The 19,348-nt window shown below is 31.2% G+C and overlaps 2 protein-coding genes across 2 annotated transcripts; one reads left to right on the top strand and one right to left on the bottom strand.

Annotated features, from left to right (window-relative positions):
- Positions 1-9,765, top strand: LOC108747006 (flocculation protein FLO11). Its single transcript, XM_018484208.1, has 9 exons — positions 1-142; positions 439-612; positions 2,027-2,268; positions 2,612-2,764; positions 5,368-5,752; positions 6,250-6,403; positions 6,541-7,126; positions 7,355-8,160; positions 8,440-9,765. Exons 1-9 carry the CDS (start codon positions 100-102, stop codon positions 8,771-8,773), a joined length of 2,877 nt encoding a protein of 958 aa, XP_018339710.1. The 5' UTR covers positions 1-99; the 3' UTR covers positions 8,774-9,765.
- A 3,148-nt stretch (positions 9,766-12,913) lies between these two features.
- On the bottom strand, positions 12,914-17,757 carry LOC108746802 (nardilysin-like). Its single transcript, XM_018483772.1, has 13 exons — positions 17,660-17,757; positions 17,273-17,408; positions 16,758-16,871; positions 16,480-16,675; positions 16,207-16,412; positions 15,944-16,117; positions 15,510-15,860; positions 14,942-15,423; positions 14,611-14,767; positions 14,394-14,524; positions 13,836-14,211; positions 13,193-13,664; positions 12,914-13,050 (listed from the first exon to the last, which is right to left on the bottom strand). Exons 1-13 carry the CDS (start codon positions 17,755-17,757, stop codon positions 12,914-12,916), a joined length of 3,030 nt encoding a protein of 1,009 aa, XP_018339274.1.
- Positions 17,758-19,348: the final 1,591 nt, after the last annotated feature.

Below are 19,348 nucleotides of genomic sequence, written 5' to 3'. Positions count from 1 at the left end.
CGATAAAATTTTTTTGTTTCATATTTTCGTTGTGTTATTTCCTCTTTCAGATTCCGCGAGATTCGTGTGTCCGCTTAGGATGAGATCAGACTGAGCGCAATGACATCGAGATACTTCGTGTTTGTCGCAGCTCTAGCGTATGGTGAGTGCATTGATGTCATCTCCGAATTTTACAGAATTTTGAGTAAGATGCTTCCTGTTTCAAGGTTCACCAACTTTTTCTTAAATCTTCGATTCACTGCATCGCAAGCAAAAAATTATTGATCAAAAAGTATAACGTTTCTTTTCTTATCAATTTTTATTAATTTCCTTCAGCCTCGTATACATAAAATATAATTACATAATATTATATTATATATTCTATGAAAAGAAATTTTTATAATAAATTGTTAAGTGAATTACGACATAGAACTGATTTTTATGAGCTCGTGACTTTAGTTGCAGTGTCCGCCGCACAAGTTTATAACAGCCACTCAGAGGATGCAGTTGCAGCGATCGAGCCAGCAGCTGCAAATAATGATTTCATCACACAAACTGTCTATGGCTTCCTGGACTTCACCACGACAATCGGCAATACGGTGATGGTCTTCAGTCCTCAAAGCGCTCCTCCAGGTAACATTTGCAAAGTTTCATTCACTCGGATGATTACGTCAGAACTGCAAAAATTGAAATACGTTCAATTATTGCAATAATAATTAATAAAATTATAAAAACGATAAAATTACAAAAAAATTATTTAAAATTATTAAAAATACACTATATACATTTATAGACATTTACATCGTCATTATAATATTTTTGTGATATCTTTTACTATAAGGGTAAGTCATATCTATTTTGTAAAACTGTTAATAAAATCGTAATATCAAAAATGAATATAGTTTATGTTCGTGATAGTAAAAGTTGCTAAGATTAGCTCGTATTTTTCAATTTTTCTTTGTTTATTTTATTCTATTATCTTATTTTACTATTTTGTTCTATTATTTTTATGTTATATTATTACTCTTGCTTAATTTTTGTTTATTTTTCTATCCTGCACATACCTCCTCATCTGAACTCTGTATTTACACTCACTTTTGCTTATAATTATAACTGTAAGGTATCTGTAGCGCTTGAGGGAATAACATTCCAGAGCGCATAATCAATAACAATTTATCTATTTATCTTGACTATTAATCAGCCACGCGAAAAAGTTTACACGAAAAAGAATTTCATCGAGAAGTTCTGAAGAGAGAATTTTCTGAGAGACAAATGTCGAGAGCTGTCGTAATGTCGGTCAAGCAGAAAATTCGCAATTTGTAACCATGAAGTGTCAGTGATTTTGAATTGTGGATATAATGCCAGAAAGTACTTTCTAACAAGTGTAATCAACACCTTTTATTATGCCGCGCTTGTTCATGGACTCTGATCCTTTGATTATAATAAGGATGAATCCTTGAAACGTTGAAGAGTATTATAGTACTGTATATGTACACAAGATGGGCCTTGACGAGGGGTACCAATCTCTTTAGCATATCGCTGTCCGGGTTTGCGTACAAATCATGCTCATTGTTCACTTGCCATGACTCTCTTCTCCTTGACTTTTCAAATCGTCCACTCAACACAAAGCTATTTGCTTCTTTTTTATAAATAAAAATTTTACAGAAAATAATTGTAACAAAATAAAACTGTAAATAAGAATTGAAATTTGATATCAAAAATTTACAGCGTAATTATAAATAAAATAAAATAATATAATATATATATTTAGCTTTAAAAGAATTATAAGAATGTAATTTAAACGTGATGTGGAATTACAATAAGAAATAATATGAGTAATGCGCACAATAAAATTGAAAATTGAGAAAAATATTTTTACATATTTTGAATCCTTTCTCTCCAAAGGATAAGGAATTTGACCGAGACCTTCGGTGCGGGTGTCGGACGTCAGGACATGCTTTTTTAGTCTCGTTTTTGCGATCATTCGACCTCGCAGAAGTGCGATTTTTATTCTTGTCAGGTATGCAAATGTGTCGTTCATTTTCAGAAGGAGGCGTCGTGAAGAAGATCACGTCCCCCACGCCAGCGATTCACACAAAGCCAACGACGGAGCAGCAGCCGAAGAAAAATATCCCCGACATCCAGCCCAGCAAGACGCACAAGGCCGAAGATCAGGGCGGTGAAACGAAGAAGCAGATAAAGGGCACAAAGGTCGTCGTGAATTCCGTGGTCGAGCAGAACGTGGTGAATCCCTCCGAGAATACCGTACCGAAACCGACGAAGAATCAGGTGAGAACGGAATGACGTTGTACAGGATATCCTATCATTATATATATATATTATATAAACGTCTAATTCTTTTTTAAGGTCGACTTTTTTTTATAAATGTCTTTTTATTAGTCTTTTAATACATGAGATATTCTCCGTACAATAATTTTAATACATTTATACAGTATATAATAATTTATAGATTTTTAAAATTATTATATATTCAAATTATATACATTGCGATTTAATTTTGTAGCAATTAGATTACTATAATCTAATTGCTATAAAATTATAATAAATTAAGTAAATTATAAGATGTTATGTATTAAAAAGTCGGTCTAATTATTTACCATGATTCGCACAGGAGTCAAATAAACAGACGAAAACACCCACACTGTCATCGGTGGTTCAGGTACGTGCTAAGGATGAAACTCCAGGCGTGAAGAACAATCTCGCTGAACCTGAATATGATTTTCTCTCAAAGCAGCCGACGGAAGTGATCGACGAGACATACAAGGTATGTAAATGTAGATCACGAAAATAAAGCAAATGCCATGTAAATGCATAAATTATTAGTTTTCTTGTTCTTGAACCTCGTTCAGAATATGTACTTTTATACATTTAATTGTATATTATGTTTTAGAGTTATTGTACATAACAATTACATTTTAGAATTTTTTAAATAATTTCCTGGCCTCCTTTTAATATTTTCTAACTGGATCAAATGAATAACGGATCTGCTTTCTCTGCTAGTGAAATAAGTGGAGAAAATGACATATTTAAACGTGTCATACTTTAAAATATGCAATATATATTAAAATAATATTTTCCAAAATATAATATTTTTATCTTTAAATTATCAGTTTATATTTTTACATTTTATTTTTAACGATATATAGAGTGATATTTTAGGATTATATTGGATTAGTCATACTTTTATAAATTAATTAGAGCTACTCCTCGAAATTTGTCCTTGTTGACTTTTTGATATCAGCGTGAAGTTGGTCTCCCTAATTTAAAAAAAAATTAACTTTCTACAGCTCATTCGATTGCATATGTATGGACATTTCGAAAAATGATCGAAACGAAAATCTATCGATTGAGACTAGTTAAATTTAGTTTGCTCGTGGTTGGAGAATTGAATGTGATATTAGTCCCCTTAAAAATTTTTAATAACTTTATTATCAGAAGTGTACAAACCAAAATACGAAATGTGTATACAAATTGTGTATACATGTGCAAAGAATAAAGCAATCGAATAAGCTATAGAAAGTTAATTCTTTCAAAAGGTGGGGAACCAACTTTACAAGGATTAAACTGATAGCTTACTTTTAAAATAAATTGCGAAGACAATTCTTACATTTTTATAACTTTATCCATTTTATAACTTCATCTTATATTACGTGAAGAGAAAATATCTAAAATATAATCCATTTCGTTAAAAATGTGGCATTAGCTCTTTCGGAATCTAGCCAATAATTTCGCGCTCACGAAATCCGCGATTAATTCTCCACGCTCGCAAAGACAGGAAATCAGATATCCTGTTTAAAGTGACATTGATCTTCGGCGCGTGAATAGGAACCGCAAGAAATGAAAACTAAGAATCTGATTTCATATCCCTAATTACTGCTAAACTGGCTCGCTAGAACTGGATTCAATGTCGCTAAAACGAATTCCGCGATTGCATTCTAGTCCAAATATCCGATGAAAAATGGGTTATCTAGCTACCGGGATGAAAAGGTCGTACTGAAAACGATTCTCAGCTTTACCATAAAATTGCGCAATGGGGCATCCTGCAAGCAACTTTCTCGATAACTCGCGCGCGAAGCTGCCGCGGAATTATTCGAAATAATCGCATCGGTGTAATTTTCCGCATGCCGTAATCGATTTCCTAGCCGATCCTTTCTAGCTGCTCTCCTCCCTCCATTCGTTCCTCAGCTCTGACGATCGGCGTGAAAGTCCGATCTTACGGATACATAAATCGGTTTCACCCGCGAAGCGCGACGAACACGCTTTTCCAACAATATTTTCCAGCATTACTACATCTCAAATATTTTATTGCATTTAAATTGAGTGTAGTATTATTTTATTATTATATTCTTTTATATGTATATATAAAATTATTATTTAAATATTTTGTTATGAGTTTTATTACTCGTACTCTTTTCTCTCTCGACCCTTCTATTGTATGTTCCACTAAAAACTAATTTCATATCTTGTCTATCTTTTTTATTACATACAGAAATATATATATATATTATTGACTAATTGATGTTATTTTATCCATACAATTATTATTACAATCTATTCGATAATAAATATATAATTTTAAGTCCACTTCTTAAGTGTTATGTAAAATTAAAAAATTTGTACTTTAGGATTTTTATTATATTATAAAGGATGTTTAAAACAAATTTTAGTGAACATTAAAAGCTTAACCATTTTTGAGAAATAAACACTTTTAACTTATTGGCTTTTTTGTATCGCATGAAATGTTTAATTCCGTGTTAATTATAAATTGCATTTGATTCACATTCAATTTCCATACATAACAGAAGATTTTATCGTCAATCAATTATAATGTATAATCCTTAAATAATATGTAGATCCGCAATCGCCAGTTAATGGTTACTGATATGAAATATGTATGAGGATTGAATGAGGATATTCAGAATGCGATTTATAAACACTGAGGTAAACATTGCATGCAACACATAGGCGCCAGTAAATTACAAAAATGTTTATATCTCAGAAACGGTTGAGTTTTTGATGCTCATTACAATTTTTTTAAAACATCCTATATAACATAATAATTAAAAAAAATTTTATAATAATTTTAATCCTAAAGTACAAATTTTTTAATTTTAAATAACAACTTAAGAGATGGACTTAAATATATATTCATTATGCTAACACATACAAAAATGTATATCCTAAAACGGTTGAGCTTTTGACTTATGTTTATTAAGATTTTTTTATTTTACTTACAGTATAGTGTGTACCATCTATCAAATAAATGCTGAATGGTTCTTTTTAAGACACCCTACAATTGTTTACTTACATAATTAATGTCATTTATCTTTAATAACATCTTTTAATTATAATTCTAATTTTTTATAGTTGATCAACCTGCGACCATCGTCGAAAGTTCATCACAAACCGCGTGCCACCCCGCGAAGGGACAAAGAGAATCCAACTGGCCTCGTAACCAAGTTGGGCGGAACCATCGTAAAGGATGGACTCACCACTGTGCATGAGACCAGCGTGATCGGGACTTATATCAATGGAAAATACGCCCAGGTATTGCAGAGCTCATCAAGAATCCTAACAGCACCGGTTGCACCAGTAGCTGACGGTAAGATTCGGCCGTCCAGCACCAATCGCATCCTGAAAACTATTGGTCCTCAGCATGGCAAGCTCAAGCCGCAGCTGGAGCCCACTCCAACCCATCAGCAACAGGACGAATCTTCGCTGCCCTTGGAGGCTCTCTTTAACGAACCTTCTGGTACGTATTTCATGATAATTTTTATAAATTTTATGTTGCGTTTAAATTCTTTTTTTTGTAAAATCTAATAGTAAATTTGTTAAATTAAATAATATAATAATTTTTTTTATAAAAATATATTAATGTTTTATATATGAGAAATATAAAGTTATCATAACATTTTTTCTCATGATATACAGAAATTTTTTAATCTTTAAAAACAAAAGATTTTTTTTATAATTTTTAACTTTTTACCAGTTCCAAAAATTTTAGTTTATTTCACTTTTAAAATAATACAATTTGTAATGTGTGATAATAATTGCAAGCTAAAAAGTATTAATTAATGACTTCAATTGTCGCATTGGACGATACTAAATCAGTGCAGTAAATAGAAATCAATATAGAACTAAAACTCTCTACTCTATATTAATTTTCTTATACCCAATAAAATTTATAACAGGCATAAAATTTTTCTAATAATCCTTAAGAAATAGATAAATTAATTTTTATTCCATTAGACACTCCAATACGATCGACACGGAAGCCTTCGACTCCCAATAATTTAACCAAGCCCAAATTCCGTAACAAGATTGCCGATGAATACGATAACAACGAACCACAGCAAACGAGGATCGGAAAGAATCGCTCCAGCACGTCTCGACCAAATTATAAGTGAGTGTTAACGGAATAGCACAATTCAAAAAGCAAATTGATAAATTATTTATCGTGCTGTCTTTTTCTTATAAGTTAAAAAACATAATACAATTTGACGCGAAGCTGTTCTTTTTTATAATCATCTCTCTTCTTAGAAATCGTCCCGCAACTACCACTACTGAAGCGCCCATCACTCGCCGTCGCAGCGGTTTTCGGCCGAACAGTCAATCCCCTAATACACCCTCGAAACAGTTGACGAAGTCGAAGAACAGCGATCAGCAGCCGTCAACGACGATCAGTCTACTGCCCAAGGTGAAGCTACCGAGGACGCAAGGTCGCTGGTCGTATAAGACCACGCCGAAACCGAGAATCATGATTCGTAAGCAAGTGGATGAAGAAGATTCGCGAACGTCAACTGAGTCGAGTACAACAGAGTTGGTTCCCGGGGCAATCTTTGATGAGCAAGGCAAGACATCAGCAACGACGGCAACAATCAATGTTGCTCCGATCTCATCTAGCGGCACCAATGTTGCGCAAAGGAAAGAACTGTCCTTGACGGAGGACGAGTTAGATCCCAGTGAAAGCGAAGACGTGGCTAGTGTCAGCATACAACAGGATCAGCAGCATCCTGGAGAACAGATTCTACCAGTAGAAACGCTCAACGTGGAAATCTCTACTGCGGCGGATCTCGACAATGTATACTTCGAGATTGCCACTATCAAATCGCCTTACTCTTTCCAAGTAAGTTTTTTCAATTTTATTTTAATATCTATTTATTTATCTGCCAATTGAACTGAAAGAAATAGTATATTAAATATATCCAAGAATCTCATACAAAAATTAATTAAAATTATTAGCTTTTAATTTGTATCGCGTTTGCTACTTGATATTAATTCTGTAAACCACTGTAAATCATAATATATAATCACTAAATTATAAATCTGATAACTAAAGATGTTCTCCCTTCAGGTAGGAACACTCCGAAACACCCGCTACATCACGGTGACCTCCACCATCAAGAAAACGTTCGCGACGGCCGAACCGAGCAGCTCAATTTTACCTACCGAACCACTCACGGAGAACATCCTAGCGAACACTGGGGCTGCCTACGAGTCGACTTTGCCACTTGACTCGTCTATCGCGACGTTACCAGCGATCTCTCTAGACGCCGCCCAGGCGACACCGCCATTAGAAACGCTGACAGAGACGTTCTCAACGACTCAAACGTTGCTAAAGACGCATATGTTACCAATAATCTACGCCGGCAACAGCACCACTCGATTGACCTTAGTGCAAACGTATAACATCGCCCGAGTAGTGACGGCGACAAAGACACTGCCACCGATGGAAATCTATCAGTTTATTCCAAGTAAAACATTGAACGAGTTCAACTCAAAGCTCGACGAAGCTGGTAGCGAACTACATCTCGAGCTCGACTTTGGTGATGATGATCGCGACGACGAGGACGTTCCAAAGAGAGTGGTAGTGCCCAACAACGATTCCGATGCCGACCTGGACATTTTTAAGTCGGCATCGCCGTCCAAGATTAAGAGTGACGCCGCAACCAGCAGCAATGCAGAGCCTCAGTTGACCCCGGAACAGGCCCAACAATTAGCACTTCTGAAATACTTTGGCCAACCACAACTCCAAGTCATCACTACATCCAAACCAGTAATCACCTTGGAGACGCTATACGAATCGCATGTGATTCCTGTGGTGAACTCTGGGAATACCATCTACTCAACACTGACAAGGCCAGTCGGCACTGTACCAAAGTCAGTATCTCTTACTCCAAATACTTTTAATAAGCCAATTCTTTTTTTTTTACGTAATTGATATATGTAAATAAAATTGGACGTTATATGCATAAATTAAATAATATTTAAAGTATTTAATAAATTATGCATTTATCTATTGCAAATATTTTATATTATTCTATACATTACATTATATTTTATTGTATTTTCTATTTGCATTATATATAAAATATATAATATATAATATTGATCATATTTTTTATCATAATATATTTTTGTTGCATTTTTCTGCTTCAGAACGTCCTACGAGTATGGCACATCTACCTTAAGTCCGGTACTGCCACAGGTGCAGCAGGTGCCGCAACTGCCGCTGTTCCCACAGCAGCCACAATTCACGGTGACAAGTGCGCCCATAGTCACTCAGACTCTCGCTACCGTATCTGACTCGCGAGTGCTGAAACTTACCTTCGGCGCCAAAACCGCCTACACCACTCTCTTCTCTACAAGGGTCGTGCCTACCGAACTCACTACCTATATCACCAACACGGTACCGGTGCAGCCAACGGTACCAGCGTACCCCGGTTATTATCCGGCGCCGGTGCCCTATCCACCCTTTCCCTTCGTCGGTTAGATTTCGATCCGTCCTTTGACTCTTTCGAGCTCTTAGCGGTCCATTTCGATTGCATTCAATCGTCAGATAGATTTGCTCTCTTCCGAGTTGGATATTAACTTTAATTAACTTTATAATATGTAAAAGGAGAGAGAACTCCAGGAGAGAGAACATCCTAATCCAGGGTACGATTGGATACGGTCCTAATTCAGACAGAAGTTATACTAATATTATAAGAACGTCATCATGACCTTATTTGTCGCTTATAAGTTCATTCATAGGAAATAAATGAAGTCATGATAACGCCTTATAAAATGTTATTATGACTCTCTACTTTGGAAACAATTTTATTTATTTAATGACTTTTTCATGGATTTTTCCTGATAATCCTTTCGATAAAAGTACGATATATCCTGCACGTTCATTCGCATTAATTGCGAAAATTTGACATTTCATAAATAGTGATCATATATTTGTGACTTATGATAGATTAATATTATTAAGGATTGTTTTGTCCATTTTTTTATACGTATGTTTTAAAGCGATCTCATCATTTCATTTCATCTAAATTCTCTTTATTTACAAATGGCATGCAAGAAAAATCAACGTGTCGCTATAACACATTTCTCACTTATGACGTCACGATTCAAATGGCTGGAGTGAGTACTCAGGAGACTTAAATTTAAAAAATCACTTTTTAAAAATAAATATTAGTAAATTTATTCATGTCAGATTATCGAGAATGAGAATCAATGTCAGCGCTGCAAATCTACGCTGTTTTTTAATATAGTAACAGTTCTCTAATTTCACGTAATTGCATTTTTATAATAAATGGGTCAATGCACGTTATTGCTAACAGAGTATACAAGAACAATTTCCAAGTAAAGAAAAAATTATAAGTAGCTTCGAAATATTTGATAACAAAACGCGTTGGCGATGATTGCAATCGAACGGCATTATTGTAAATAAATTATTGATTATAATATATTATATGTCGTATATTGTGTATGTATACAGCGTATTTTTGTAAATAAATAAAACAAAAACATGAATTACGTGAAAACATACGAAGTAATTTGCTAATAAAATATAGGTAAGTTTAAAATGTAATAAAATGGACAGTATAATAATTTTATGAAATCGAATATAATTAATAATATTAATATGATAAATTAAAATAACAAGAAGTTTGAAATGATAATAATCATAATTTTTTCATCATTATAACATTATTGTTAAATATTACTTATTAAGCGCTTTAAGAATGATGAATTAATCTGCTCACTAATCATATATATGACGCAATATATATGACTTTTTTTGTAATTATCTCTGTTAGTAACATGGACGTATCCAGGAGAATGATTTTGAGGGTTTAAACTCCCTTTCCCCCTCGAAATTTTTTATTAATTATTTCATTTTGAGAGCGTCCCGTTAGTACACATCCTGATAGCACACATCCATTTACATCGATTGGTATTTAATAATTTTTCACTGTTTTACTAATAAGAATATTTTATTTTGAACTGGCGACATACAGCCAGTCACATAAAAGTTGCAACACTTTTTTTTCGATGGGTTTCGGAACTTAGCCTTGTTCATAAAACAGTTAAATGTAAATGATTAGATATTGTATATAAATAAGAACCAATTGCTCGGTGAGCAAGCTGTATTCCGAAACCCATAAAAAAAAAAGTATTGTAACTTTTCTGTGACTGGCTGTACATGCTCTATCGCATTCCTTTTTTTCATTTTTAAATATAATAAACACTTTTTATAAACAGAATTTTAGGAGCTCCATGGGCTCTCCGTTGTCGCCCATTGCTGATCTGTTGATGCAAAGAGTGGAGAGAATGGCTTTGACGTTGTTCAATGACCAAGTATTATTTTACTATGTCGACGATTTATGTGTCGCTGTTCTTTCATTAAAAATTGACTATATACTTGAATGTTTTAACGCATTCCATCTTCAACTCCTATTTACTCTCGAAATTGGAGATGAATCATTAAACCTTTAAACGTAAATATTATGGTTAAAGATAAACAAATTAATTTTGATTAGTATCACAAACCTAGTTTTTTAGGAGATTCTTAAACTTCTTCTCTAACCATCCGATCTCTCAAAAAGAGGCATAATCATCAGTTTGACTGACAGAGCACTCTTATTGTCAAATTGTGAATATCATGCAAAAAATTGGATACTTATAATTAATATACTAATAGAGAATTACTATCCGCTAAAATTTATTTTTGACACAATCAATAGCAAAATCAATAACCTCCTAAGAAAAACAGCGACTAGATCGATCCAAAAATGATGGAAATTCAAACGTTGTTCCATCGTGATTCATTGTGTCGTACATTCAAACTTTAACAGAGAAATTTAAACAATTTAACAAGAATGATGTCAAGGTTTCATTTTAGCGCAAATAAAATTACAAAAATATATAAAAGTCCGAAAAGACTCTCGCTACCATGTAGTTTATAAAATAAAGTGCAACAATTGTGATGTGCATCATATATGGCACAGACGGGCAAATGGTTAAAATCAAGAATTGCAGTACACCGTAACCGTATTAAATGGAACACGTCTATAATAATCAAACAAAAATTCCAGCATGAACTACATGCACTACTTTGATTAGAACAATATAGAAATTCTAGATGAAGAATCAGTTTATAATAAATGTTTAATTTCATAGACTTGTTGAACATTAAAAAACAAAAAAATAGTTTTAATCCTCAAACTGACACAGAAGGCCTTCACAAATCATACATACTCGTCATAAACAAAATTTGGCTTTGCTGCACCTCGATTACCATCAATTATTTTTATCTCAATCAGTGTTCATCTTTCGTTCTAATTATACAATTTTAATTTTAACTTCTTGACCAAGATTTATATTTGACATTATTCTGATATAATTTACTTTCTGACAACTCTGTTTTAACGATATATTTATACATAATCACACTGACAAAAAAATAATGGACGATCTTATGAAGCATCTTAACATTATGCGATATATAACGATAAGACTTTTATGGTGAATCTTTTATCAAAGTGACGATTTGTTTACTTTATTGACATATTCTAATCAATTTTTTTTAATTTAATTATTTAGAACATCAAGAAATTTTCAACAATCGGTTAATTCAACCATTTGCGAACAATTACTCTCGATGAAACATTCATCTAATCACATCTAATGGTTGTATATCACTATCCGTTTATATCAATGCGTTTCTAACTATACTATTGCGTTTAATCAACTATCTGAAAATTGCTCAATCAGGAAGCCGAAACATGTAATATTATTGTAATTTTATTATATATTATATATAATTTTCATTTATATTTGAATTTTAGGACTTAACATATTTATGTAATAATTCGTTATATTATACAATTTTAAGATTGACTTTTACATGCCCTCGTGACATTGTTTTGTCATTAAGAGTCCATTATATTGATAAAATTTAAAAATTAATATTACATTTACTTAACATTTAATAAAAAATATCTTAAATTTAAAAAATCAATTTTTTAAAATAAATATTAATAAATTTATTGATATAGGATTATCAAAAATAAAAATACCAGCACTGCAAATCTACATTGTACTTTAATATAGTAGTTTTCTAATCTACAGTTCACGTAATTGCAATTCTGTAATAAATGAGTCAACTCACATTACTGCTAACAGAACAAACAGAGACGCAATTTCTATGTTAAGAAGAAAATTATAAACGTACATCATCGAAATATTTGATAACAAAACATTGGCAATGATAGTAATCAAACGACAATATCGTAAATAAATTACAGAATATATGTTATATCGCATATTGTGTATGTGTACGGTGCATTTTTTGTACAATAAATAAATTAAACAAAAACGTAAATTATCGCGTTGCAACAAATCCTATTAAAGAAAAAAAATTGGAAAACATACTACGTAATTTACTAATCAAATATAAGTGTAAAATGTAATAAAATAAATAATATAATAAATTTAAAAAACCGAAAATATTGATATAATAAATTAAAATAAGAAGTTTGAAAGAGTAATATTCACAATTTTAACTTTAACTTTGTACCATTATTGTATAAATATCACTTATTAAGCGCTTTAAGGATGACAGGATTATTCTTCTCACTTATAACCTGAAGTAATGCAAAGTATTTTTGTAATAGTTTACGTCAGTAATATAATGATTTGTAGCACTATCGTGCTGCGAATCGTCAATTATAAATTCCTTCATAGAGAACTCAGGATGCTTAAGATTCTTTGCATCTACAATAATTCATTTTTAATGTCTTAGCAATTTTAATTTAACGTAACAAAAAAGAAATGGAAGGCAAGAATGATATCATAATACAAGAAGAAATATTGATACACAATGACAAAAATTCAATCAGAATAGTTATCTGCTTACTGACTGCAACTTCCTTCGGTGTTCCTATCACATGTATGCTCAATTTTCTGAAATTACTTCCGTTCAGTGTGTGTCTTCCGAAAAATTCTCTCAGCTTATTGATATTTATATTCTCTATTGCAAGCGCTTCCTTTTCACATCTGTCAAATATGTATTGCTGCTTTATGATCTCACTCCAGTTTCTGTCAACTTGGTTTTTCAAAATATCGGTATCATCATATTGCTTTAAAATTCTCAGCCCTTCTTTGACATCATCTAATTCCGTTTCTGAGAACTGTTCCAACACGACTCGAAACGAATTCAGAAATTCCTCGATCCATTGATCAACGTATTCGGTTGTACATTTATCTGCCTGAGTGTAAACAGTAATAGAATATCCTAATATACCGTTGATATCTCTAAAATCGCACGAAACATAACTAAGCTTCTCTTGGGTTCGTAAATAACTCATTAACGATTCTTTCATTATCATCTAAAAGATGATTATTTAACAGATGAATGTTCAAATAAAATCAATCATGGTAATCGAAAATATTATTCATATTTTATTTACTACTAAAAATAAATTGAATAGACTAAAAATAAACTAAATATAAATTGAAGATGTATTTAAATGTATAAAATAATGTCATTAAATACTTACGATCAACAGCTCAATCAAAACCGATAATTCAATCGTACCAGTACCGACTTGATAATAATTTCTCACTACCGAGTTTACATCAGTTCGGTTAATATTTTTCAACTTGAAATAATATGTGCATTGGTGTATTTCAGAGATTGCAACAGGCTTCATTTTCTTCAATGCAAAACAATCAATTTTTTTGATAAATCGTTGTATAATATCGATCGTAAAGTCTTTCGTTATATTGCCTTGCACAAGGCATTGAATATACAGATTATTGGTGAAAGATTTTACAAAATTTCGGAAATCTCGTGAATAATTGCATCTTTGTAGAACATTATATTTGTGAACGTGTGTACAGTTGCCGCATTTCAGTAACCATAACTCCACATCCCTGCGAAAAAAATAAGCTATATATATTAATTAAACAAGATAAGAAATGTAATATATATAATTCAATTTATAAAATTAATTGTTAATTGATTGTAATAATTGATTGATCACTAATTATTTTTTTCCATTTGTATAAGAATTTTATAATTATTGCAATTAAGCTTGGTAATAAATAATTAATACTCGATGAAAGTTTCCGGCTCTATAAATTTGTTGTAATGTGTCTTCAGTTGTTGTATTTTTATAATATTAAATAAGTTCGTTGAAACGGTAACTAGATTCACCATATAGTTTGCAATAATCATCAACCAGGACTGCAACAGAAATAAAATATTTATGTTTCTTCAAATTTTATATATATATAAAACTCTGCCAACACACGCTTCAAACGTATACTTACTGACAGATTTTCGTTAAATCCGCTTATTTGTATTGTAATACCTGTATCTTCTTCATTGACATCGATCTCATAACCAATCCCAGCTGTTACAGCCGGATATAATTCTTCGAGCAATAAATATTTTATTACATTGCAGTACGTTTGTAAGAGAACTGCACTAAAATGTTATTAGTATAAATTAAGTTTAATAACAAATTAATTCATAAAAATCACAACACATAATAATTACAAGTTAAAGTTTATAATAGGTATATATAGGGTTTATAGTCGGCAAACATTGTAGTACTATTATAATATATAAATATTGATACATGTCCAAGCTATTATTTACTTCTTTGCTGTTCGAGGATACAGAGAAGAAACAATATGAAGATTTATATGGCACACCGGCCAATGAAACTTCGGACAAAACCAAATCTCCGACAAACAATCTTGGTGTATTTTTACAGGATATTTCGATGCTTCTGCTGATACCGGTATAAAAAAGAAATTATTGGTAAGAAATTCATTGCGTGATGGTAAATGAAAATTAGACAATGGCTCGATAAATTTCCAGCGTTCGATCCATTCCTTTGGTAACACCATATCTATATAATTAATTTTAAAATGCGGTTCAACTATATTTAATTCAAAATCATTGGTAAGAATCATAATATTCGCTGTTTCTGGCATCAAAAAATTCAAACATTTTTGTATAGCTTCTGGATCATACTCGAAATAAATATGCTTTCCAGTTACATAATCACGTGACGGATAGAAATGCATACTCTTACATAAATCGAACACATCATCGTGTTTAAAAAATCTAAAAAAAGCCTTTAAGTATAAGTGGCATATCTTATGTATTTTAATAATATTTCTCTTTTCTACATATATCTATTTATTTTTAAATTGATTTACCTAAAATTATTTTTTCCAATCTTATAAAGCTCATTATAAATACTTTCTTGTGGACCCGTCTTTTTTACGAAATTTATAAAGGAAAATAATGCATTTAGAACGTCTTGCTGATGTTGTTGTACTCCTTTATGAGTTAGTTCTACTATAATCTCGAATAAGACATACATAGAGTTGTATCCAAAATCATTATCGTTATCACAGTTACCACAAAACACATCAAGGCCCCACATTTTTTTACGTAGATAACTAGTTAAAGAACCATTTCCTTTATGTTCAATAATCCATGAAATATATTTGTATGGTTTACTTCGGTACGAATCAATTGCAGGCAAAGCCCATGTTACATGTAGCTGTAAAACACAAGTTTCATTTTTATATGCATTTGTTTAATTAACACAATTTTTCTTTTAATTTACGTGTCCAAGTTACATACTTGGCTAATATCTTGACTGAAAGATTTAACATAATATATTTTTTTGAAAGTGTCAGTATTAAATGAAATGCCATCTTTAAAATCGGTAAAATCATCGGAATGCAGCCAGTAATTTGGTATATCACTAAAGAAGTTTGCGACATATACTTCCAAAGTATCTAGCGATAATCTCGCCTATAAACGGATGTACGTATCATATTATCTATTAACCATGTTTAATAAGAAATCAATTGTTCACCTCAATTTTAACATATTATATTTACTTTTATAGCTAGCGTCATTCTGTGAGCGCTATAATGACGATTCCTGAAATTGTGCAGTTCTTCGTACAACTCATCATCATTGATATCATTGTTTAAAGCTATTGAATTACCTCGAAGAAACTCACTGAGTGGAAGACCAGTTTGAGCAATAAAAGACAATAATCGTTCCTTTCTATTTTTGTCACTAGATGAACTCCACTGAAACTCTATGTGAACATGGAACATTTAAAAATCGCAATTTTAGCAACAACATTACCATTAGTATTTATTTACCCCTTTGTATGGCCTCTCGCTCGCTCTTAATGACATCTTTCTTCATCAAGGGTTTAATGAAAAATTGAACAAAACGGTCGAGAGCTGGAAACAAGTGTTTCTCTGAAATATCAAAGTAAAATCTTGTATGCTCACAATCCGTTACGCCATCGATAGTGCCACCATGGTGACTGATAAATTCATTAAAACCGTTTTCCTGAAAATACAATAATATATTTTAACATTTAAATATACAAATAGTGTATTTTATAATAAATTTACTTATCGTATTTTAATACTTTTGGATATTTTTCGGATCCCATGAAAACCATGCGCTGAAGGAAATGTGCCAGGCCAGGAACTTTTGGTGGATCGCTAAAACTGCCTACTTTCACACATAAGCTACAAAATGCCTGAAATTAAAAAAAAAAATATATATATATATGTGTATGCATACATATCATGCGTTAAAATACAAAATTTTAAATTTATATTATATAATATATTAAGCACAAACAGTAGTAGGATAATTCGTGAACAGTTTACACGTTACTATCCGAATCAATGCAAGTTCATTTTTAGATATTTGAGAAATTCACGTTTCTCAAATGAGGACTTCTGTTATAACTGATAAACGTTCTGATCGTTCATTACACCAATAGCGCTATTCTGAACGCAGTTTTGAAAAGATAGATTATTTTTTGTAAGTCCATCTCCGATGTTATAATTGCAATAAATTTTTAGTTTACAAATAATGTGAAGAAACATATGCAGAAAGTAACTTAAAATGCTAACTAAATTGTCTTTTTCATACCTTCCGTACATCTCCATTAAGCCGTTTAACTGTAGGACTACTTTCTTCATAATCCTTATAACTCATGTCGTCATAATTTGCTTTTTCCAATACAGATATTAACAAAGCTGTTAAACCATTTTGTAGTTTAAAGACTCTAAATTTGAAAGACAAAACAAATAACAATAAGATGAAAAATTACTGAAAATTATATAAAGAAACTTAATCCTTCTTTGTAGAAGGTATATTGTGACGTATATTTCTCTTAAAAAATTATCATTTATAGGTATATACCACACACACACACACACACACACACACAAATTATCATCGCATTAAATAATAATATATCTCATGCATATTTCAATAGAAATTGTTTTTATTGTTGACTCGTCGCCTTAGTCTCACCTATAATCGGCCTTATGATACTCGCCCGATATGTCAGGCGAATTCAAATATTCAACAAAAAATTTATTGCCTTTGGTCTTACGCTCTTCTTCTGACATTATATCGACGTGCAAGAAACCAGAAATTTGTAGATACAATACGATCCTCTCGAAGAACTCGAAATGAGATTTTTATATGTTCCAAATTTCTTTCCAGTAGTGTGTACAGTTTTAATCAACACTCTAGCCGATACAACTTCATACTATCTGTCTTAAACGAAGATCAATACGAAGGTCAATATCAGTGTCTTGTATACATACCTAACGTATACATTGTAACAGAGTGAAAATAGAAATAGCAAGCAGAGTTATAGGTATCCAGTATCAGAAAAATCAAAAATGGATTTAGCAATGAGCACGCGATCCATTTCTATCTATTTCAAATCTCAAAACTTTAATTTCGACATATACTTTGATATGTTACTCAGAAGTTAATTAAAAATTAAATCTAAATTTCGAACTGTACTTTCTTCTACTCTAATATAATATCGCTTTCATGTTAAATATATAACACAAAATTTGATAAACGCACTGTGCTCATGAAAATTGGTATTTTTGGTGACAAAATTTCCATAAAAAATATATTTGCAGGAATTTCTTCAAAATGACGTATTATGTAACATATTATATTAAAAGTCCTAATCTCAAACTGGGAAAACTTTCCATTTTCATAAAACTGATAAAAAATGCGGTTTCACGAAAATATCTCACAGGATATATATTTTATCGAAATAAAAATCATTGTTAATAAGAAAATTGATGAAATTAGAAACAATCGTTTATTTCGTTTATTTTAAAATTGTACGATCGATACTTTTAATGCTAGAATTTTTTTAAGAATATTATACTTTTAAACATTTTGTCAATTGAAATTTTTTCCATACATATCTTAGATTTGGTTATTTTTACGTACAAAATAATCTTATGAAAGATTATTAAATTTTTTACAAAATCGTTTTTTATTGAACCTCGTACAATAAATAGTTGAGATAAATAAATTTCTTCAAATTGTAATACATTTTAATGAATAATTTACATGTAACTAGTAGTATGTGAAAAATGTACATAAACAGTTTTGAATCTTGTGTAATGAGCTTGAAAATATATTTTTAACGTACGACTAATTGATCCCAGTGTTTCCAAAAAATATTATTTCTTCAATTTACGTTTAAATATAGGTTAATTTTATCAATATAGATATGTAATCGAACTGGAAAGAATAATATTCTTTTTTCTCAAGGTTTACATATATTTACATATTACGATCCTAGTTGCGTATTCTGCAAAATTTATTTTTAGAAAAACAGCTTTGTGAAAGATTTTTCAATATTAAAAAAAAGAAACAATATTCACGTTGTTTTTTCTTTGTAAATTTCTTTGTTGTTAAAGATCTAATATAAAAAATAGAACATATCAAACTAAAAAATGGTACATATTACTAGATTTTTTAGCATTTGTTTTATCTTATTCAAATGTTAATTGATTTTAATTTATTAGGAACAGCGCTGCACATTTTATTTATGTCGTTTACTAATTAAATGTCAGAGGTTAACTAACATACGTTTTTTTAAAAATTTATTTAAAATGTAATAAAAATTTTCTTATAGTTTTTATAGTAAATAGCATTAAATTTTAGGAAAAAAAATCAACG

The sequence above is a fragment of the Trachymyrmex septentrionalis genome, unplaced genomic scaffold, assembly GCF_001594115.1.
Source record: "Trachymyrmex septentrionalis isolate Tsep2-gDNA-1 unplaced genomic scaffold, Tsep1.0 scaffold19, whole genome shotgun sequence".
NCBI classification, from domain to species: domain Eukaryota; kingdom Metazoa; phylum Arthropoda; class Insecta; order Hymenoptera; family Formicidae; genus Trachymyrmex; species Trachymyrmex septentrionalis.
The sequence above is the reverse complement of the archived record's forward strand: the minus strand, read 5'-3'. Positions and strand labels throughout refer to the sequence as shown.